Source organism: Syngnathoides biaculeatus, chromosome 18 (genome assembly GCF_019802595.1).
Source record: "Syngnathoides biaculeatus isolate LvHL_M chromosome 18, ASM1980259v1, whole genome shotgun sequence".
Taxonomy (NCBI): Eukaryota; Metazoa; Chordata; class Actinopteri; order Syngnathiformes; family Syngnathidae; genus Syngnathoides; species Syngnathoides biaculeatus.
In genome coordinates, this window is record NC_084657.1 from 10,721,459 (window position 1) to 10,743,911 (window position 22,453).

Sequence of the window (22,453 nt, forward strand, 5' to 3'; positions counted from 1 at the left end):
TCAAAGTCAGAATTGAAAATCTGCAGTTTCGTAACCTGAATACGAACAACGGACACACACTTTTGCACGACACGACGGATGATGCACTTGCAGAGTGACGGCGAATGTTTGTGGTGGCCATTTCCGACGTGGATTGGGGATCGGTCCCGGCTGCGCGCCCCCGATCGGGAGCGAGACGGCCAGGAGCGCGCGCCACGCTGTTACGCGCGGCGACGTGGAGCGTGCGGCCCGCGAGGAGCAACGCTGCAGCTGCGAGGTGAGTGCGCATCCGTCACTTCTTTCCTTCGGTGCCGTCGCCATTTTTGCTTTTTATTGATTGTTTTTGCCTGTTTTCTGAACCAACGTCGGCCAGACAATCAAACCAAGTCCAAATGGGTCCACTTTTGTCGCGCTGACGTACTCAGGGGGCTCTTTTTTGAGGGGAGGGGGTGGGGTGGGCGTCACCTATAAACGTGACCTGTGGCAAAAGTATTGATTCAACTCGAAAACTAAAGTACTCTAAAATACGCATTGGGGTTCCCCCCCCCCCCACATTACACATTCACATTAACTGGGAAACCACGTCATCACTACATCAATGCCTGAAATAAAGTGAAGTATGTAACTCAAAAGTAAAATTCTATTTTTACCGTCAATTATGTAATCACGCCGTCATTCCCCCGAGGTTGAGAAACTTAACTGGCCTATTTGGATAAAGTGAGGTTTCCAAAAACGCGCATCTATTTTTAATGTAGGGAGTAAAAAGTCATACATATTGAGAAACAAAGTATTTGTACTTTTACTTGCTTTGCTACCTGTCTGGTGGTGCATGCGTGCATGCGTGCGCGCACTTTGACCCTTTTGGCAACATCCTGCTGACCAAGTCGCGTGGCCCGAGGGGCACGCAAACATGTTTTTAATTCTGGCCTTGACTTTGAAATCTCCCACTTTTGTTCCCAAATCTAAATGCATATGCGTGTGCGTCAAGGTTGTTACAGATAACCAAAAAAACAGACGTTGTTGTTTTTTTTTTGTTCACCGGAATAGAAATTTAGATAAGGGCGATGAAAACTAATCTCAAAGGAAGCATAATAAAAGAATGAAAACCGCTAAAAACATCAAAATGAAACAGACAAAGTCGTGAACAATCGAATAATTATCCTAACCTTTGTGTGTGCTGCAGGATGAAGTGGTCAACACCCCTACTGCTTTTGGGCCTGGTGGTCTTGGTCGTGGTTCAGGTATCGTCGACATGGTGAATTTACCGGATGATGAAAGCATTTCACGACAAATATTCGTACAAAAAGTAGACTTGTTCAGAATCATTCACTAATCACCACTCAGGCAGAGTTAATTATGTCAGTTCTGTAGCACAATTACCCGGACGCCTCCCTGGTGAGGTGTTCCGGGCATGTCCCACCGGAAAGAGACCCTGGGGATGACCCAGGACACGCCGGAGAGACTTATGTCTCTCGCTTGGCGTGGGAACGCCTCGGGATCCCTCCGGAAGACCTGGAAGAAGTGGCCGGGGAAAGGGAAGTCTGGGTATCCCTGCTGAAGCTACTTTCCCCGCGACCCAACCCAGAGAACTGGTAGAAAACTGATGGATGTATGGCTGTAGCACTATTACGACATTCTAGATGAACGTCAGTAGGGGAGGAACAAATGACTCCTGAGGGTGTCTCCAGGGTGTATTCAGGAAATCTTCTGCGTATCTCTCTAGACTCCATTCAGGACAGTGATTAGTTTTTCTCAAGAGTATGTTTTGGGTGGTTCTTAGGGTGTCCCCAGATGATCTTTTAGGGTGGGTCTTTGAGTGTCTCCAAGTTACTTTTAGGGTGGGACCTATGATTTATCCCAGCTAGGTCTTGGGCTGGTTCTCAGTATCTTTTGAGTGGGTCTTGGGGTGTCTTCAGGTTGACTTTTGAGTTGGTCTTAAGGTCTCTCTGGGTTGATCCTTCGGGTCTTTTAAAAGTGTCTATAGGGTGATTCCTAGGGTGTCTTGGGGTGTTTCCAGGATATCTTTAGGGAGGTACCAGTGTTGTCCACTACTTTTTAAGATTCATGGAAGGATACAGTAAGGGCACTGTATAACCGATAACATTTTCTCACCACAAATTCGAACAGCACTACAAAATGGTCAACTCACTATATAGGGCACGATATAACGGAAAGGGAGTTATTCCCAACACACCTCATATTTCCTGATTCGACAGTCACCATCTTATCCCTTCTACGCGTTAGAGTGACGGCTGTCTTCCAATACGATGCAGGGACAGACAGAGGACGAGCCGGCGGGCAGCGAGGATGAACAAGCGGAACATGTGGAGCTCTTCACTACACCCACCACCAAGATGGCAGCCGCCACCTCGGACTTTGGATACAACCTTTTCCGTGCCCTGGCATCCCACCAGAGCAATGCCAACGTCTTCCTTGCGCCCATCAGCGTCTCTGCAGTCCTCACCCAGTTGGCCATGGGTGAGTACACAGGATTAAATATAAACCCGAGACAGTAACTCTAGACTGCCTTTAAAGGGGTCTGAGAATGTCTCCAGTGTCTCTTTATGGTGGGTCTTAGGATGTCTCCACGTTGGCTCTCAGGATGGATCAAAGGTGTGTCTTAGCTGCATTTAGGGTGGGCCTTAGGGTGTATCCAGGGTGTCCTTGCAGTCTTTTAAGGGTGCCTGTGCTATATTTAGTATGGGTCTTGGGTTGTCTCCAGGATATCTTTAGAGTTGGTCTTGAGAGGTCATCAGGGGGCATCTTAAGGGTGGATCATGGGGTGTATCATAGGTGTTCTTAGGGAGGATCTTACTTTGCCTCCGGGGCGTCTTCAGGGTGTTTCTCGGCTGCATTCAGGGTCGGTCTTGTAGTTTTTCCAGGAGGTCTTCAGGGCAGGTCTTGGGGTTTATTTGTGCTCTCTTTAGAATAAGCGGACTTTGTCCTTGTTCCGGGCTCACGCTGTTGGTTCCACAGGTGCTTCTGAAAATGCCCAGAGGCAGCTCTTCCGGGCCTTGAGGTATCACACACTGCAGGACCCTCAGCTCCACAACACTCTGCGAGATCTACTTAGCTCCATCAAGACGAGTAACAAAGGACTGAGTGCCGCTGCCCGCATCTACCTGGCCAGACGTCAGTCCTCACAAACCTGACTCCATCAAATGTGCACCTTTTGACACCACAGTTCCCATGATGCAATGCAACATTTTCTCTCAGGTCTGCGTCTCAAGCAGGAATTTTTCACAGCTGTGGAACAGCAGTACGGTATTCGACCGAAAGCCCTGCAGGGTGGAACTCGGGACAACAAGGACGTCAACGACTGGGTTGCGACGGAGACGGGCAACAAAGTGCAGCGCCTCCTGACCAAGCCGTTACCCCGAACAGCTGGAGTCAACGCTGTGGCCGGCGCCTACTTTAAAGGTCGGAATAAAAACAATAACAATAATGTTACAGTATCCATCCATCCATCCAGCCATCCATCCATCCATCCATCCATCCATCCATCCATCCATCCATCCATCCATCCATCCATCCATCCATCCAACCATCCGATATTAAGACAACAACAGTAATAACAATCCCATGAATGAAAACGACAATGACATCATCATCAACAACAACAAATGGAAATGGCACCAAACAGGGAAGTGGGCGACGGCGTTCCAACCTCAGTCGCAGCAGAACTTCCAACAAGAGGGTAAAGCGCCTGTCCGGGTTCCCATGATCCAAGAGAACAACTACCCCATCAAGATGGGCGTGGACTCTGACCTGAGCTGCACGGTGCGTGGGATGGGCGGCGTGTCCGCTCGAGTGATGTCACGGTGGCCACGCCCACCAACTTTCCTTTGTTATGTTTCTCTCCCAGATCGCACAGATCCTCCTGCAGAACCAAGTGAGCATGTTCGTGTTTCTCCCTCAAGAAGTTACGTCCAACCTGACAGCCCTAGAGGAAACGCTGACTGCGGAGTTCGTGCAAGACCTGGGCAGCACGCTGCACGCGACACACGTCACTCTCACCATGCCCGTCCTCAAGTTCAGCTACGCCACAGACCTCATGACGCTGCTCCCTGACGTGGGTGAGTCCACACCCAGGACTCATATAAGGTGGATCTTGGGGTGTATTTAGGGTGGCTCTTTGTGTGCCTCCAGAGTGCATTTCTGATGGATTTCCGGGGTGTTTTTAGTCTGCATTTCGAGTAGGTTCTCTTGCGGGTGTTTTCAAGCTGGAAGTTCGTGCGCTTCCAGGATATATTTAGGGGTGGTGTGCAGAATGTCTTTAGGGTAGGTCTCAGGGAGTCATTAGGCGGCATTTAGGGTGGTTCTTCGGGTGTCTCCAGGCTGCATATTTAAGGGTTTCATTAGTGTAGATCTTGGGTAGATGTTCTCTGTGGTGGAGTTGAGGTAGATCTTAATGGGTGCATCCAGAGTGTCTTCAGACAGTCTCTAGGCTGTATTTAGAGTTGTCTCAAGGGGTTCTTCAGGTGGAATTTAATGTCTCCAGGTTGTGTTAAGGGATGGTTAGTCTCAGGGATTCATTAGGTTAGGTCTTAGGGTCTCTCCAGGATATCTCTAGTCTGTATTTTCTATGGGTCTCAGGGTGTCTTTAGGGTGTATCCAGTGTTTATTTAGGGCCGACCTTTTGTCTTTATGTTGGGTTTCAGGTCTCGTCTGTATTTTGAATGAGTGTCAGGGTATCTCGTGTCTTTAGTTTCGATCTGAGGGTGTCTCTGAGGTTTATTTCGGGTTGGTCTTCCGGTGATGTCATTAGGCTGCATTTACAGCAGAATGAGTGTTAGCGTGTCCCCAAGCCACAATCAGTTATTAGTGGCATTTTGAGGTGGTCTTATGGTGTTTCCTCTGTGTCATTGGTAGGAGCTAGAGGGTAGAACCTTCGGTCTTAAAGGCGAAATTCCAATTGTCTACCTGCAATCTTCTCTTTTCTCACTCCTCTATTCACATTTTCTCCTCCAGCCAAAGGTTTTACGAGTGACGATTTTGATTTTCGCAAGTGTTTGGAACCTCGTCAGTGCTTATTCCTCCGAATAGAAATGCTCTCTAACATGGCGACGTGAAAACCGGCTGCGGTTGGACCGTCAAGGAGCGAGAATATCGACATGAAATGAAACGAGATCCTCCCCTAAGTCGTCTGTTCTGTTTTGTCTCCTCTTGCGACGCGCCGCCCCCTCCTTGCAGGGCTCACCGATTGGCTGGCTAACCAGGACTTGGAGAAGATCGCGGCGCAGCCCGCCAGGCTGGTCACCGTCAATCACAAGGTCGTCATGGAGACAGGGCCCGAGGGCGACCAGTCGGCGCCCGCCACCTCCGCCACCAGTCACCTGACCTACCGCGTGGACCGCCCTTTCGTCTTCCTCATTCGCGACGAAGCCTCGGGGGCCCTGCTCCTCATCGGCAGAGTCATCAACCCCAAAGACCTGTAACACACACACATGCACACACGCAAGCATGTATATACACACACACAACAAGCACGCACACACACATGCACACTCGCACAGGCACACACACTCTTAGCAGGTCCTAGGAGGACAATGAGGATGAAAGAGGATTTTTAAGCCAAAAGATTTTTTTTTATCACAAACATTGTCACTTGTCACAGTGTTGTTACATTTGTGTGACGTGGCAAAATAAACATGATCATGAAACAAAATGTTCGCATCGAATTTTCACATCTCTTCCCCACTGAGGACTTTTTTTTTTAGTCATCTTTGACCCCTAGCACATTTCAACAACGGGAAAACGGCAACGTGAAAATAGTTTGACACTCGCGTTCGTCCATACAATCTTCCCATGTGGATCATATCATACACTCACATTCCACATATGAGTTCACAATATGAGTGTGTGCGTGTGTTTACCATGTGGTTTTGATTTTGTCATCAAATTCCTGAGGTTTGTCCAGTGTTGGAAGGAAAAAAAGAAAACATTTCCTAGTCTCCTTCTTAATTCAACCCGTCGGGGAAAACTCAAAAAGAACAAAAAAGAAAGAAAAGAACATTTGTCTTAACACACACACAGAAACCACATCGGCAAAATTATAAGACAAAGAGAACAAAGAAAGGGTTTAGAGGCTAAACATTAGTGCGGAAACATCTGCAAAGACACGCACACACACACACATGCACACACCCAGTGATGCACACAAACGCACACATGCACAAACAATCACAAAAGCACACTCGTCTGCTCACACACAACCACAGACACCCGTGTAGACATAAACCGAGTCACTCACATAGACACACACACACAAGGAGTAGACCACAGACACACAAACCAACAAAAACACACATGTGCAGACACAACCACAGGCGCGCAAACGCGAGAACACAGACAAACGCACACACATCTGCCAGACACATGACCATGTGCACATTAATACCAGGTAGGAAGGAACTTTGGACACAAGATGGCGGCATGGAAACTGCGCTACATCATCGCATATTTTCGCAGAGTGCAAGGAAACTGCCAGGTTGTACAACAGTGACGTGACTTTCCCTTGTGGACGTAAGAGGAATTGCGCTTGTCGCGCGTAACGAAGCGGAAGTGGACCCAAAAAGTCAAATCTGTCTCAGCATCCTGTCCTTTGCTCAGCCTTTTAAGCATTTATTCCATATCTTTGATATCCATCTTAAGGTTGGGGTTTGGGTATGGTATGGGACCTTACACTGGATAGCAATGCTGTGGAATAAAGGGTCAAAGGTCTTTCCCCAGTGTTCTCTTGAGCCTCCTCAGGTCTGGGGTGGGATCGCTTCCCGACCCTTGCTGTGCTCGTCCACCAGCTCATAGACGTTCTGATTTGGAACCTCCGGGGGCGCAAGCCCCTCCCTCCTCATGTGCAGCACCTGCACGGTCAAGAAGAAGCACAGCAGACCCCCGCAGAGGAAGACCCCCTGGACACCCAAAAACCTGCAAAATCACACATAGTCCCTCTTTGAAACACAAACACACACATTCACGTGCATATTGTATGCTACAGTATTGGTGGACACACTTTTGATACATGGGTGTGATCATTTGAAGATGATGCGCAAAAAATAGTTATACAATTAAAATTGATTCATAACCGATTAATGAAAAACACATTTAAAAATTTTCTATAGTGTGTTTCTTTAAAAAAAAAAAAAATCTTATTGTACCTGTAGAACATTGTACAAACATACAATAATGACAGGAATGTAAAGAATGAAAGTTTTTATGCACATTTTTTTTTTGTTTCAATTCAATACACATTGTGCTGCTCCTTCTGGTGTGTGCACCTCGGCCACTGGGGGCAGTACATTACAGACAGATACACCGTACACGGAGGTGCCAAGTTACTACTACTCAGCGGGCCACATTATTTATAGCTGTGACACAGCAAAATATCAAATTGACTGTAACTTGCAAGGGTGCACTGAATTTGACCTTTTGTGAACTTTTGATGTCCTACTTATGAAGGTTTCAGCACTTCGACAGCAAGGAGCTCAGCAACAAAATTCACATGCTACATGGTAAAAGGCTACATGCCAAACGATACAACAAAAGGGACAGTGACTGGCCTGTGTCTGAAGCGGTCCAAGTCGTAGTAGAGACAGGAAGTCTGCTTGCCGCACTTCCTGTCCCACAGGACGCACGTGGTGTCGATGACGGCGCCGTAGAGGACCGGGCAGGGCATGAAGGCTGCACACACGCCAGCAATATCGCCGACTCAGAACCCGCCTCACTTCCTGTCTGGTCACACGACCGCCATTGTATCACCAAACTCACCGAGGACCCTGAAGACCATATATTGGACGCCCACTGCCAACGACTTTTCTTGCGCTGACACCGTCCTGTAACACAGACACACAAACGTAAGCGGGCATATTGACAAGAACAGTTTGGTGGCTGTTCTGGATTTTTGTGCCTGAGGATGATGACAAAGGACGGCGTCTGGCACAAGGACGCGATGAGACAGCTGGCGGCCATCAGGACAACAAAAGGCAACAGGAAGCGGCCGCACCCACTCCCGCAGGTTCCGGGTGTTGCCGAGCCACCGGCCTCGCCCACGCACCGACACTCTGTGAAGTTCTTTATGGAAAGACGTTCGAGGATTAATTCGATAGGGGGGCGTAACATCAGTGCCCGCCCTCGGGCTGCAAGAGTGTTTGTATTTTTAAAATTTTCCTTACGATGACTTTTTTGGCGCTGTACATTTCCACAGAGACACAGCCGGCACGACACGGAGACGTGAACTCGACACCGTCAGAACCGCACACCGGATTAAACGATTCCGGGACACATTGACATGCCGAGCTGCACCATGGTGCCGTACTCCTGGCACACACCCGCACACAAACACACACGGTGCGGTTCCAGTGTCGGTACGGTTTTGGTATCACTTTGGTTGTGGTGTTACGTCTGTTATTTCTGTACTATGTTCTCGTGTTGATCGTGGTGTTATTATTCTGTGTTTATTCTTGTCTTGGTTCAGGTTTCAGTTCTGGTAATGGGTATGGTGCTGGTTGTGGTTGTTTTCTGAGTGTTTCGGTCGTGGTAATGGTTGTGGTTGTGGTTGCAGTGTCCTCACACATTTTGGTTTTGGTTCTGGTTCTTGTTTTGAATTAAGTGTTTGTTGTGGTTTTAGATCAGGCATTTGTTGTGTTGGTTATTCTGTTGTTGGTTTTGATGGTGTTACTTCTTTTGGTCCTCTGGTTGGTCATGGTTTAGGTTCTTTCTGGGACGCATTGTCACTGGTTTTGGTTCAGATTTTCGTTGTGATGTTGGTTCAGGAGTTATTTGTGTTGTTGGTTGCTGTGTTGTTACTTATGGTTGCGGGGCTGTTACCGAGGCGGGAAGACCCCGTCGATCTTTTGCGTGGGGCAGCCCATGAGGACGAGAGGGAAAGCACAGAGAAGGCTGAGCAAGATGGCGGTGGTGCAGAACTTGCTGGCGCCTGTGACACCAAGAGTCCAGCGCCGCATCAGGACTCCGCCGAGCATGGTGCCGAGCACACCCAGAGGGATGCACAGGCCACCTTGGAGGAAGACAAGAAGGTCTGAAAATCTAGGCCAGCAGAAGGGCCCATGTTGGCACGTGCACATACGGGCACCCATGTCACACATACACTACTCGCACCAATCATGACGGCAGAGAAGTCCGCCGTCTGGCTGAATTGTTTCTCAATGAACTTGGCCGTGAAGGTGGCGAGGCCGGACACCATGGCGGCCAGGTTGACCTGCGCCAGGACCACCAGGAGGTAGACGGGACGCCGCAGGGTCCGACACAACATGCTTGGAAAACCTAAAAGGAGACCCACATGATCGAGCCCACGTCCAGACTAGACAAGACCGGAAGTGAAAGGAAGTAGAACATGAAATAAATGCTGACTTTTAAGGAAGTGAACAAGGCTGACTTCCTGGAAAGTATCCAGCTGCTGTTGCTTTTTGTCTGCTTGCGACTCATCCTGCATAAATACATAAACGTGACATGACCGCACATATATTGTAAATCACACACACACTGTCCACCTGACCTCCGGGGGGATGTCCCTGGGGAAGAAGAAGTATGGCAAGGCGGCCATGAAGAGAAGACAGGACGCCACCAGGAAGCCGAGCCACCAGGCGCCAACCCAGCGCAGGTCTTTGCGATCCAGTTCCACCTCATCTGATACATACAGAAATAATGTATCCATATGGACAGGCGATTAACCTGCACCGATTGACGTGTAAAATTGTAAATGGACAGGCGGCTGTGGATCACTTGGTACAACTATTCGTCCGCTGACAGAAGTATTGACAGTTCGAATCTAGGCTCAGATTGTCTGCTGCAGAAATGTCTTTGGGCAAACCACTGAACCCTTAAATTTCTCCCAGTAGGCCTTGGTATGAGTACAGTGTATACAGACTTACAGCTAGCTCTATGGATTGTTTTTTTTTTATGCATACTGTTTATGGATGTATAAGTAAACATATAGATAAATCTAAAAATGTACAGACCTGCAGATATTTTGTCAAAGTCGACGTAGAGTCGCAACAGAAATGCCCCGCTGAGGAAACCAAAGGCGGGTCCAATGGCGGTGACGGCCAATAGGATGCCTGACACAAACGCCAATGTCACCAACCACAAGACTTTATGAAGGACATATGACTTCATAGTACGATGGCGGCTGCATACCCAGGTAGAGCGGAGAGTTCTTCTTGCTGGCATGGTCGTCAATGTAAGAGATGCCAAAAGGGTGCATGGGCACAGAGCCCACGCCCAGCAGCAGCTGAGCAAATAGCAGCAGAGTGTAGATACCGTCGTGGGTGGAGCTTTCCTGCTCGCTGCAGCTCTGATTGGATGACGGAGCGGTGGAGTTGGCGAGGTGAACGCTTTGGACGTAGCAGAGGCCGGAGCTGTTCCAGCTGGCTGCAGAGAAACGCAAGTAAATACACTCGTGTTTGAGTACACGCCAATGAGTGGGTTGGGACTCACAGTCGCCATTCCGGTACCGCTGGTTGTCGTAGCGGTACGGCCCGCTCAGGAAGTGCGGCAGCGCCATCAGCAGCGAGGCCAAACACGCGAGCAGAGCGCCAAAGCCAATCATGCGAGGGCGGTGAACACGACTCCCGAGGAAGCTGACGAACACGATCAGCACCGTGTTGCCCACCTGGTAGACCGAAAGATAGACGCATGCAAAGTATGCGCAGATATAGACGTGGACATACAGTACAAGTGTGTATTCTAAATACATTGGTCACATCTCCGTTTCAGCTTTTGCTTAAAATAGACGGAGAGTCAATATTTTATATACGTTGGACTTAAGTAGCCATGACGGAAAATAATGGCGATGACCTCGTTGAAGGCGGCCAGCAGGCCCGACTTCTGACTGGAGAGACCGTAACGCCGCTCGATGGTGGAGATGGAGCTCTTCATGTAGCCCGACACCAGGAGCTGTGACAACTGCAGCACACTCTGACACGCCACGAACACCTGCGCCCCCCCCCAAAAAAAAACACCACTGCACACTTCAAACGTCAAATGCAAGCGGCTCCGAGCACCTGATGGTGCACAGAACTTCTAGGAATCAAAGTATTCCGTGGTGTTCTTCAGCCCTAGACACCAGTTTCACCAATCAATATGAAATTAGCTATACGTGTCTACCGTAAAAGAGAAAAAGTAAAAAAAAAAAAAAAAAGTCTTAAAGACCCATAAGCATCAAGTCGGCCATTTTAGTGTGAAGTTTCGTTTTTGCACCAATACCAAAGACCCAAAATTAGAGGGAAAAAAAGCTCCCCAAACCGGTTCCATCATCAGATATAAAAGTGGGAGTGTACGTATGTTTGGGTGTAGATGTGGGTATGCATGAAAAGTCACAAGAAGCCACGAACAGAATTTTGGTTTTAATTGACCTTGATGGACAAATTCATGAGCTTGAAAGTCAGATAAAACAAAATGAGATCAAAAAACAAGTTTCACCTATCAGTATGAAATCAGGTGTACACGTCACTAACAGGATGGGACGGAAAAGTCTTAAGGGACATGGCACGAAACTGCCTTCTCGGTTAAATTCCAAACTTTGAAAGTTCATAATGGACATGTCCACCAACAACCTTGATTATTTCTTTTGTAACTTTTTCACAATCACATTTTACAGTGGTACCTCGACTTACAAACGTCTCTTGGAACAAAAAAATCCGCTTACAAAACAACTCTTGGGAAAAATACTCTCGTTAAGGAAAATTCAGGTTATAAAAGGCAAAAACTTGCAGCCTGGCCTTTTCCTCGTCAGAGTTCATTGAACCCTTTGCGGTACAGGCCCTGGAATTTGTCTGAAATTGCCGTTTCAACCCAAAATTGCAGACTTCCTGTTTAGTTTCACTCTTGGCTCTCAGACTTTTCTGTACATCCTCTTATAATTGCCACGCACACCCAACATTGGGTCGGATCGTAGCAATTGTTTTCCGAGTAGCGTTGTTGTTGTTACCTTGACGCTGCTGAAGACGCTCCTGCTCCTCACTTTCGCCTCCATAACGCTAAGGAGCAAAAAGGAGGTCCGACGTTACGAGATCTTCACACCTCACACGATCTTTACATGAATGCTGATTTGCACCACAATAAAACGTGGCACATATTAGGGAGGCAGGAAGGAAAGACCCAGCTCATCAGCGGTGCAATGTCAACATGCACTGTTGCTCCATCTTGTATGACAGCAAAAAAAAAAAAAAATCAATGATCGCAGTGAAAATTTGCAACACCTTCATCGTTATCTCGATCGTGTGACTGGACGAAGTGAAGCAAGTTCTGGGAAAGAGAGGAAAAGAAAGGAAAAATCACAGAAACTCACTGTAGCGGTGATGACGACGGTGGTGGTGGTGGTGATGAAGAGCAGCAGCTTGTTTCCGTAAAGACAAGAGGAAGACCAGGAGATTTGGAAGGAGGGCCGAGGAGGAGGTGGGGGGGGGGGAGGAGCCATTTGGAATTTGAACCTCGAAGCCTGCAGAAACTGTGAGAGGGAGGGACGGGAAGTGGATGAGTGAGCACATGTCAGATGTTGTTCAAGTTAAGTCAGCACGCAGAAGCTCGTCCAGTGGAATGCGGCCCACCGCTGAGGACTCTGCAAGCTCCGTCGTGACCTGCCGGAGGCGCCAGATGAAAGCATCCAAAGTGACACCGCTCATCCAAAAGAGTCAAGGTCATCACATACAAAACAAAAAAAACCTCATTACTGTACACTGTACTGTACTGTTTGCTTTATTTCCTTTTGTATCATTAAATAGTTTTATGAAATGATATTTGGAAGGTTATGTAAACATGCCGTGATGCAGAGCACCTCAAGTCAGGCAGCGTAGCGACGAGTTATTGGGAGATCAACTTGCGTGGCTTGTGATCTGGCGAATAAAACTTCAAAACGTGGACATGTTCGCTACAGTCGCCAAGAGGAAATCATGGATGGAAAAAGTTTGAGAACCGATGCACGGCATGCAACTGTCAATCATTTTGGAAGGTGTGTAAGAGAAGAGGAAGAAACGATCGGGAAGTAAAGGCGCATGTTTAATGTGACGTGTGACTTCTTGATACATTTGGCACGCACGCACACAATTTGCTTTTGATGCTCAACTTTGGTGCCAATGGAAAGAAGACGAGTCCTGCATCCCAGCTGGAGCCACGGCGGTCGGGTCTCTCCACGGTGCCACGGAGCAGCGGTGAAGGTCCAGAATGTCAGACGACGGCACGAAGCAATAACGTTGACGGGGGTGTGGGCGGATGGCGAGTACAGCGGTACCTTGACTTAAGAGTTGAATTCCTTCTGTGACGAAGGCCAGAACGCAATTCAATTGCACTGACTAATTATCACCATGCTGGATCAAAATAAAACATTTGAAAAGACAACGATCAACATTTTTGCCCATTTTCTGACATGCTATGGACCGAACCACTGACTGAATTATAATCAATTTATGTTTGTGCTTTTTCTTCAGTCAAGTTGAAATAGTCTTGTTTTTTAATAAAGGGATGAAAATTTGAAATGTTTTAATGCAATTCGATTAGTCAAAGAAAAGGAATTGGCAAATCAATCCATCGTTAGAATAATCGCTAGTTGCAGCCTAGGCGTGAGGGGATGACAGCACCTTTTCACTTCACTCCGGCGGGTATCTGAAACTCGCTTGTGACTCCAATTTTTGGCTCGCAACGCAAAGCAAAAACCTCCGAATGATAAACGGCTCAAAGCTCGAAAAGCTGGTAAGTTGGGGCGCTCAAAAGTCAAGGTACCGGTGCCGCGGCGCCGATCAGACGGCCTTCCCCAGGATCAGGAGGCTCATGATGAAGACCATGATGAAGAAGAGCCACATGAAGAAGCGATCCATGACCTTGGCGAGCTTCCTCCATTCTCCCACGCGCAGCTGGGCGTCACGTTGGTCCTGGTAGGCGTTGGCGATGTACTCCACGTTCCTGCGCAGACCTTGGTGATGACGGCAATCGCACGCCTCCTTCCTGCTATCCGCGTCGCCTCCTCCCGACCGCTCGCCCTCTGTGGTATCTTCACCCACGTCCACGTGGTCCAGCGTGCCGAAGGTGTCCTCCTTCCGGCCGCTCTTGTCGAGGCACGGCGGCTCGCCGTTGCACTTGTTCCCGTCGGATTCCGGCCGTTTACTGGCGGATGGCGCGCCGAAGCGCTCGTCCGTCGGTTCGTAAACGAAGCACACGCGGGCCAAATATTTGAGGATGAAGCGTTCGGCCCAAGCCGGCACGGGTTGTCCGTCTGGGCCGCAGTGGTGGATGTTCATGATGAAAATGGTGAGCGCCGTGGACGCCGTCACCATCGTCATGGTGGCGATGTAGTACTTTCCTGCCCGGCGACACACAACAAAGGACAACAACATTATTAAAATATTAAAAAAAAACAACAACAACCAAACATTGAGGTGTTGAATGTAGCAGATGCAAATTCAGCTCACTTATTTGACCTCTGATGGGTCACATATGAAACTGCCATGAAACATTCAAAAGGCCTCCTTGAACGTGCCGAACCAGCAGGCGGACTCACCAGTTTACGTGGACTCACCGATGAGTGGGACGCTCTCAGAGGGCGGCATGCTCTCAGCAACCAGCAGCTGGAAGACGGTCAGGGCCAGCAGGACGGTGACGCCCAGCGAGACCTTCTCGCCGGAGTCGGCCGGCAGGTAGAATCCCAGCGGGGCCAGGAAGGAGATCATCATGCAAGGAAGGAGCAGGTTGAAGATGTAGAAGGAGGACCTCCTCTTCAAATGGAGGGTGAAGGTGATGTCCGGGTACGGATCTGAGCAGCAGCCATAAAGGATCACGTTCTTCTTGGCAGGCATTCCCAGGATCTGCCGAAGGAACATTGAAGCGGAGAACCCCGAGTCAACTAGGTCATGGTAATCTGCAAACATTGAATAGACGCAATTGGATTCTTCTTGGAATCCAGACGTTTCTCAGAGATTCCTCAGAAGCAAAGAAAAGTATTTGATTTTCTTGGTTGTTGATGACATTTCACCTTTAACCCAAGAAGAGTTCCGTTACCTAAATTCAACTTTTGCGTTAGTATCATCGAAGACAATGAGAGAAGCTTGGGTCTCCTCAAGAAACTCCTCGAAAAGCCTAATGACGGCTCACCTCCCACTCCACGTTGGGGATGAAGTCTGCCAGATCGGCGCTGTCCAACGCGTTGAACAAGTCCATCTGGTTGCCGTTGTGAGTCCAGGAGCCGAACGTGAGGTGACACTGCTGGACGTCGAAGGGGAAGAAGGCCACGTCCACGGAGCACGAGCTCTTGGTGATTGCCGGCTGGTCCCACATCACCTGGCCGTCGTGTCTCAGGACCACGTTGGTTTCCATGGAGCTGGAAAACTCGTCGTCGGCACTGCAGTGGACAAGGAGTACTCAGCGGGCCTGATTTGTTAAGTTCCAAAAAAAGCTTTCTGCTCACCACGCATACCACCACCAGAACACTACATTCCAGCAGTTTGATTAAAATCTTCATTTCCACAATCTGCACAAATTTTGGTTGATCTTTTTTTTTTTTTTTTGGGAGGGGGGGCACCAAATGACTGGAACGCCCTCCAACAAATAATAAATCTCACCTGTTGTATAGGACGATATCGGGCCGCCACACGTAGCTGCTGGGGATGCGGATGGTGTCTAGCCCGTCGTAGTCGTCCTTCTTCCAGGCCAGGAAGGCGTCCATCCACACCTGCCGCACCCACAGGTAGGTGGTCAGAATCTGGTTCCTCTCGTCCTGAAGGACCACGCACACACACGTACACACAGACCTTAGCACGAACTGTACACATCCACGCAGAACGTCGAGTGCGAGCGTTCCGATCACCATGTCGATGATCTGTGACAGCGTGACCTGAAGCGTCACGTTGATGACGTGGTCCGTGTCCGCCACCGGGCGCAGGGCGTTAGTGTAGTTGGCAAACAAGTCAACCAGGAGCTTCTGGGCGTAGCGGCCGTGCGCTGACTGACATGCTGCAACCCACACAGGAAGTGATGTCAGGGTTAGGTAACAGGGTATGACTTTCAGGTTTTTAAATCGTTCATTTGGGATGAGTACCAACTTTAGGAACAAGAATCTTCTCTTGACCCTGCGACCCTAACCAGGATAAGCGGTGTTGAAAATGGATGGATGGATGGATCTTCTCTTGGGACTAGAACCTTCTCTGGAGTTTAAAATCATCCCGTGGGACTAGCACCAGCTCTCTGGACTAGTAAATTCTCTCAGGACGAGAAACTTCTCTCACAATCGGAATCTCTTTATTGTCATTGTAGCATCGAGCCGGGCCAAGAACCTTCTCTTAGGACTAGAACTTTCTTTCAGGGTTTACAAGTTTTCTGTGGACTAGAAGCTTCTCTCAGGTTTAAAAGCAACTATTAGGACAAGTGCCTACTCTCACTACTAGTACATTCCCTCAAGACTAGATCCTTCTCTTTTGGGATTGGAAATTCCCTTGGGACTAGAACTCAAAATCAATCAATCAATCAATCAATCTATCTATCTATCTATCTATCTATCTATCTATCTATCTATCTATCTATCTATCTATCTATCTATCTATCTATCTATCTATCTATCTATCTATCTATCTATCTATCTATCTATCTATCTATCTATCTATCTATCTATCTATCTATCTATCTATCTATCTATCTATCTATCTATCTATCCGTCTACACGCATCTGTGTGTGTGAGACATCACGTGGAGTTGTTGGTTGTTCTGGCATCGTTGCACATACAAGGCAGTGAGCTCACTTCAAGGACCTTCAGAAAAAACTCGACAACTGACTCGAGGTCGTTAGCACCTCATGTACAAACATGGACATAAGGGGGGGCCACACGCACCATCCTCCATCCCACAATGACAAACACCCAAATAATCTACCAGACATTTATTTCCCTGTGACTGAAATTTATAGACAATAGTAGTGCATCTTTGTGAGCATCCTCTTGACAAGCATTTTATTTCTTTCCATTTTTTTTTCCAGGGATAGCTCACAATTAAAAACAATTGGACCACCATTGGCCAACAGCTAATTTGCATATGTTGCTGTTTACAAAACAACAACAACAACCACAGAAAAAAAATTACAACGTTAAAATCTGGACATACTCGGGCAAGGTCATTTATAAGCATTCCGCACAAAATGGGTCGTAAAAGTGACCCTTGAGGGACCCCAGTTCTGTAACTGAGAATTTTCAAACATTTCTCAATCATTTTTTACCCAGTTTAGCTAGGATTCATTATACACCAGGGCATTAGCAGGTAAAATAAATTTATCAGCTGTTGAAAGAAGAACATTACAATGTACAAACGTTTTGGGGACGTGTAAAAGATCTTTGTGCACCACGAGAAGACAATCTCAAAAACAGCAAAAACATGGAGAACAAAAAAAGAAGCTGTTCACAATGAAAGGGTGAAAGGCATCAAAGCAAATTTTGTCTTACCTGGAAGACAAAGGAGAAGAAAAACAACGCAGGAGTTACACGCCATCTTCATCGTCATCTTTATCTTCTTCCTCCTCCGCCCGCCGACAGGAAGAGCTGCTGTGAGAGAGGACAAGTCGCTGATGCTTCAGGAGGTCGCAAGCGTTCTCCTGCTCCTCCTCCCCGTGAAGACGAGAAGGTCCAGCCTCATCTTAAAAAACGGGCAAAATGATTCATTCAAACGGGTCCTCTTTGGTGATAAGAAGACCCAACAGAGGCCGTTGGGACCCCCTGACGCCAGACGAGGTGTCGCACCTGACCCCTCGACAACTCAAGAGAGGACAGCGGCATTCCGTACAAACGGGAACAACACAACAAAAGAGAGAAAATACACAATATTTATAAATAAAATGTCATTAAACACCACAACAGAACAGTACAACATACAAAAAACACCGTGTCCATTGTTTTTATTATTCTTGCTTTTCTATTGCTCTCTTTTGGTATTGTTCCCCTTCCGAGCGGCTGTGTGACCCGGAGTGTGACCCAGCGACACCTTGAGGAGCGACGCACCCCCCTTGCTGACTTCCAAGAAGATACTCCTCAACGCCATTGTTAGAAATGTTTTAGTATTCGTCTTTGTATCGGTATTGCCATCTGTTCCTCCATTTGAATTTGTAACCTTGTGATCTTTCGTCCTCAGAAACTAATAAAAAGGTGGGACACCGGTAAGGCTGACTCAGAACGGGTTTTGGGAGGTGCAGCTGGTCAGCCAAACCAGTTTCTCCACATACAGGACGAATTGAAGACCTCTTCTGTCCCTTCATTTGCATATTTAGTCCAGCGGTTGGGTTTAAACCTGACACACTGAAAATAGTACAGAAAAGCAACAAAATAGAACACAATAAAGTACAACACAATGGAACACGAAAAAAAAAAACACAAGGAAGCATTAAAAAACACATTATGACACAATAGAACACTGCCTGCTAAAAAAATTCTATAGAAATTCTATAGAATGTGTACAGAAAATCTTGTTCTATAGAACTTTGGCTGTGATTTTCTATAGAATTTCTACAAAACAATAAAATTTCTATATAAATTCTATAGGACTTGGGTCCTAAAAGTTCTATAGTTCTTTGGAAATTCTTTAGAAATGTTTTATAGGACATTTTTTGGACATCAGCACTCAATACAAAATAAAATAATACAACAGAATGGAACTAAATAGCACACAATAAATCGACCAAAACAGAAATGCATTGAACATAAGACTGCAACACAATACAAAACAACAGAAGACATCAGAAAATGCTACGAGAACATAACAGGATAAACGAGAACGTAGAACACAATAGAACATCATCAAAGATGAGAACGTAGAACACAATAGAACATCATCAAAGACAATTGAACACAAGAAAAGAAAACAAAGGGACACAATAAGTCATAACTGAACACAAACTAGATGTATAATTCGCATCAAGCTAAACATACAAGTGTACGTTCTACGTGTAGTGTAGAGGCAAACGTGGCTTCCGGTGCGGGACTTTCACGCGACCTCGGCGGCTCCCGATGCAAGATGACCTTCATCAAGGGGTCTTCCTCTTTCAAATTAATCCTAAATAACAAACTTTGAAAAGTAGAGATTAAGGGATTAGTGTTAAATGATTGGGTACTCTTGGGGCAAAAGGGAAAATGCACTTTACTTTTCGTGTGCTTCGTTTTTTTGTGGTGGTGGTACGGGGCGGGGTCGAGGGGGGTGGTAATAAGCTAGAGCAACTATTCTTAGTGTGGTAAGTGTAACAGCGCCCTCCAGTGGTATCTGAAAGAATTACTGCCCAAGAATAGTTGTTGTATTTCACTCTGAAATTCACATTTTCATTCACGAAAAAAAAAAAAAATTAAAAGAATTGTGCATATTTAAATATTGATTTAGGTGCAATTTTTAACAACTCACTTTTATGTGTAATACATTATAATTGATATTGGCTGGCAACCAGTCCAGGGTGTGCCCCTCCCCTCCTGCCCGATGACAGCTGGGATTGGCTCCAGCACTCCCAAAACCCTCGTGAGAATAAGCCGTTCAGAAAAAGGATGGATGCACATAATGCGCCCTGCTACTGCCTGCCTGGGATATCCTCCGGCACTCCCGTGACCCTTGTGAGGATAAGCAGCTTGGAGAGATGGACAGATGGATGGACATTATCATTGCATCATTAAATGCAGTTTTTTTTAATTTCCCTATATGTAAACAATGTTGACGTTCAAACGGCTATTATTAATACTGTTTAACGATATAATTACTTTCCTCATAACTTCTTGCTGATGAACACTTGGGTCGACTACCAAATGATGGTGGTACTTCGGGTGAAGAACTTGACAACAACTCATCTAAAACTTTCATTACATCTTTACCAAATTAAAAAAAAAAACATTCATTAAAAGTGACCCAATTCATTTTTTCATTAAAAATGTTGAAGAAAATTGAAATACATCTAATCAATCCTAACCGCAATATCTATACACACAAATCCAAGACGGGCGCTGCTCGTGTCGTCACAAATTCCAACAACTTTAAGCCATAGGATGATTATGAATGCTTTCGAAAGTGACCACAACAATAAATTTTGCATGGGTTTAATCTTTTTTTTTTTGGTTTAAAAAAAAAAAAAAAAAAGTAAAACATTGTTAACATATTTCAACCACAATTAACAAAGATACACTAAAGAATAATCCACAAAACCAAAAATGACCCACATATACACCATGGTCACCTTCTGTATCTCTCCTGCTCTCCTCGTCGTTTACCCTCATCTCGTCTTCTTGTGTCATTTCCTCGTCTTCTCTCCTCATCTGGTCCTTTTCTCTCCTCGTCTCCTCGGCGTCTCTCTTCGTCCCCTCGTCTCCTGTCCTCCTTGACTGGCGCCCTCCTCTGTTCGTACTTGTCATAAGCCATGTCCTCCTTCTCCTCTTTGACTCGGACGGCGGCAGGAGGAGAAGACGACGACGACGACGAAGGAGATGCTCGGCTCTTTTTCTTCTTCTTGTCTTTCTTTTTTTCCTTCTCTTTCTTTTTCTTCTTCTCTCTCTTATCTGCTGGAGGAGGAAGTAGCAACGATGATCGCGTGACATCACACAAAAGGTGCGTGAACAGGAACCGGGCGCACCTTTCTTGCTCTTCTTTGGGGGCACGTCGTCCTCCTCGGCCGAGGACAGGGATTCCGGTGGCGTGTGATTCACGGAGGGAGCGCATCCTTCCTCCCTGAGGCGCCGGGTCACATCGTCAATGTCTTCGTGGTCTTTGGGGGGGCGGTAGTCTCGGACGTGGTCCACGCGGATGGTGCGCCCTTTGATCTGACATGGGAGAACAAAGTGGGTCAGGCCACTCGTGTACATATGAAACACACCGTGAGCAATGTTGCGTTTTTTTTCCCCTAACATGAAGTTCCTCTATTTTTTTCACGACCACGGCACATTTTCTACTACCTAGTGCAAGACATACTCTGCTTTCAACTCTGCAGCTTATGCGGTGATGCGGCTAATTTGTGCATTTTTTTCTAACGGCTGCAAAGGGGCACTCGAGGGGAAAAGGTAAGAGTGAGACCGGTGGAATATATGCGCCAAGGAAGTGACTTTTACCTGTACGTTTTTTTTAAACCGGCCCTGTTAGCGCCGCTAGCGTTACCATCGCGTTAGCATGTTGCTGCTGTGTTACTGCTGTGTCTCAGTGATTTTTACCGGTATGTTTTTTATAACCGGCCTTGTTGTTCTGAAAATGTTACAAACTGACAAGTAATTTTGCAATGAGCCTTACGATTTGCTTTTTATATCAGCAAAGGGGGAAAAGAAATCAATTGATACCAATTTTTTTTTAGATTATGGCCCTGCCTTAATGGTAATAAGAACGTTGTTTCACCTTGATGCCGTTGAAGTTATCCACTGCTAAGATGGTGCTCCTCTGGTCCTCGTAGCACAGGAAGCAGAAGCCTTTGGACTTGCCCGTCTTCTTGTCACGCACCAGGTTGATGTTGACGACCTCTCCGTACCTGAGAGAACCAAAACGCTCAATGTTAGTTGCAGTGGAGCAGCTGAAAACAAAATTACAAGCTTGCAAATAAACGTACTGCGAGAAGACGCAGATGATGTCGCCTTCGCTCAGCTCATACGGAAAACCCCCTGCAAGGAATGAGAAGACCGTGAGACCTTGCCGCTGCTTAGCTTTTTCTTTATCATCATCTGCTTAGTATTCGTACCGATGAATACCCAGGCGCTGTCTTTGTACTCGCTGTGCCACGAAGCCTTCTCGTTGATCCCCAGGTTAGCTTCCCGCTCATTCAGCTCATTGATCAGCTTCACTTTGGTCAGTGGACTAAGAAATACAAACACACACACACACACACACACACCACACACACACACACACACACACACACAAAATATTTAACCCTGTGGGCTTCATGCTGGCCAACAGTATCTAGTATTTTTTTTTTTTAAATGAAACTGAAATTGACACACAGCGCTGAGCAACAAAAACATTTATTTCTGAATTTGTTGTTGTTTTGTTTTTGAGTAATTATTTAATTCTAATAGGTGACCCTCGGGGGAAAATTAAACTCCTACTGATGCATACACACATTAACAAGGTCTGAAAGATACTGTAGTGCTCAAAAACGACTCGCGAACGCGTGATTTGATGTGTCTTATCAGATCCTTTGTCATTTTTACTTTTAACGACGACGCTACATTATTTACAGGTAATATTTCATCCACTTTACTCGTAGCCACGTTAGCTATTAGCAACGGTTCGCCGTTGAGTATGGAATAACGGCGAATATTTTCACAAGACAACCAAACAACCTCCAGCCACGAACCACGAGGGAAAAAAAACAGCTTATATCATGGAAATATGTATTAGAATAAGTGGTCAGACTTACTTCATTGTGTTTGGGGATCTCAGCGACGTAATAAAAGATTACTTCCGGGTGAAGGTCCGCGCCTGTGCTGCCACCTGCTGCTTGGAAGTCTTTACTGCCGCATACTTTCACATATCCATCCATTCA

At 46.7% G+C, this 22,453-nt stretch overlaps 4 protein-coding genes across 5 annotated transcripts; 1 reads left to right on the forward strand and 3 right to left on the reverse strand.

Moving 5' to 3' along the window:
* The first annotated feature begins 6 nt into the window (after positions 1-6).
* On the forward strand, positions 7-5,424 carry serpinf1 (serpin peptidase inhibitor, clade F (alpha-2 antiplasmin, pigment epithelium derived factor), member 1). The gene is made up of 8 exons (XM_061802440.1): positions 7-256; positions 1,163-1,220; positions 2,253-2,457; positions 2,956-3,111; positions 3,196-3,399; positions 3,623-3,759; positions 3,845-4,055; positions 5,173-5,424. The coding sequence occupies exons 1-8, from the start codon at positions 105-107 to the stop codon at positions 5,415-5,417; spliced, it is 1,368 nt and encodes a 455-aa protein (XP_061658424.1). The 5' UTR covers positions 7-104; the 3' UTR covers positions 5,418-5,424.
* Positions 5,425-5,565: 141 nt separating this feature from the next.
* On the reverse strand, positions 5,566-12,830 carry slco2b1 (solute carrier organic anion transporter family, member 2B1). 2 transcript variants are annotated; one of them, XM_061802435.1, is made up of 16 exons: positions 12,546-12,830; positions 12,287-12,445; positions 11,927-12,140; positions 10,795-10,932; positions 10,435-10,609; positions 10,135-10,368; positions 9,957-10,055; positions 9,494-9,624; positions 9,349-9,424; positions 9,097-9,261; positions 8,806-8,995; positions 8,151-8,295; positions 7,886-8,049; positions 7,747-7,811; positions 7,539-7,659; positions 5,566-6,906 (listed from the first exon to the last, which is right to left on the reverse strand). In XM_061802435.1, exons 3-16 carry the CDS (start codon positions 11,969-11,971, stop codon positions 6,729-6,731), a joined length of 1,926 nt encoding a protein of 641 aa, XP_061658419.1. In that variant the 5' UTR covers positions 11,972-12,140; positions 12,287-12,445; positions 12,546-12,830; the 3' UTR covers positions 5,566-6,728. The 2 variants fall into 2 exon arrangements, with proteins under 2 accessions (XP_061658419.1, XP_061658420.1); XM_061802436.1 differs by lacking the exons at positions 11,927-12,140; positions 12,287-12,445; positions 12,546-12,830 and having other exon boundaries at positions 6,713-6,906; positions 10,135-10,355; positions 10,435-10,931.
* A 145-nt stretch (positions 12,831-12,975) lies between these two features.
* Positions 12,976-19,279, reverse strand: LOC133491393 (neuronal acetylcholine receptor subunit alpha-10-like). Its single transcript, XM_061802439.1, has 6 exons — positions 17,412-19,279; positions 15,791-15,936; positions 15,546-15,700; positions 15,079-15,325; positions 14,507-14,792; positions 12,976-14,290 (listed from the first exon to the last, which is right to left on the reverse strand). Exons 1-6 carry the CDS (start codon positions 17,467-17,469, stop codon positions 13,731-13,733), a joined length of 1,452 nt encoding a protein of 483 aa, XP_061658423.1. The 5' UTR covers positions 17,470-19,279; the 3' UTR covers positions 12,976-13,730.
* Positions 19,280-20,014: 735 nt separating this feature from the next.
* Positions 20,015-22,438, reverse strand: rbmx2 (RNA binding motif protein X-linked 2). Its single transcript, XM_061802441.1, has 6 exons — positions 22,328-22,438; positions 21,647-21,762; positions 21,518-21,569; positions 21,310-21,439; positions 20,561-20,747; positions 20,015-20,486 (listed from the first exon to the last, which is right to left on the reverse strand). Exons 1-6 carry the CDS (start codon positions 22,330-22,332, stop codon positions 20,164-20,166), a joined length of 813 nt encoding a protein of 270 aa, XP_061658425.1. The 5' UTR covers positions 22,333-22,438; the 3' UTR covers positions 20,015-20,163.
* Between the last annotated feature and the right edge of the window lie 15 nt (positions 22,439-22,453).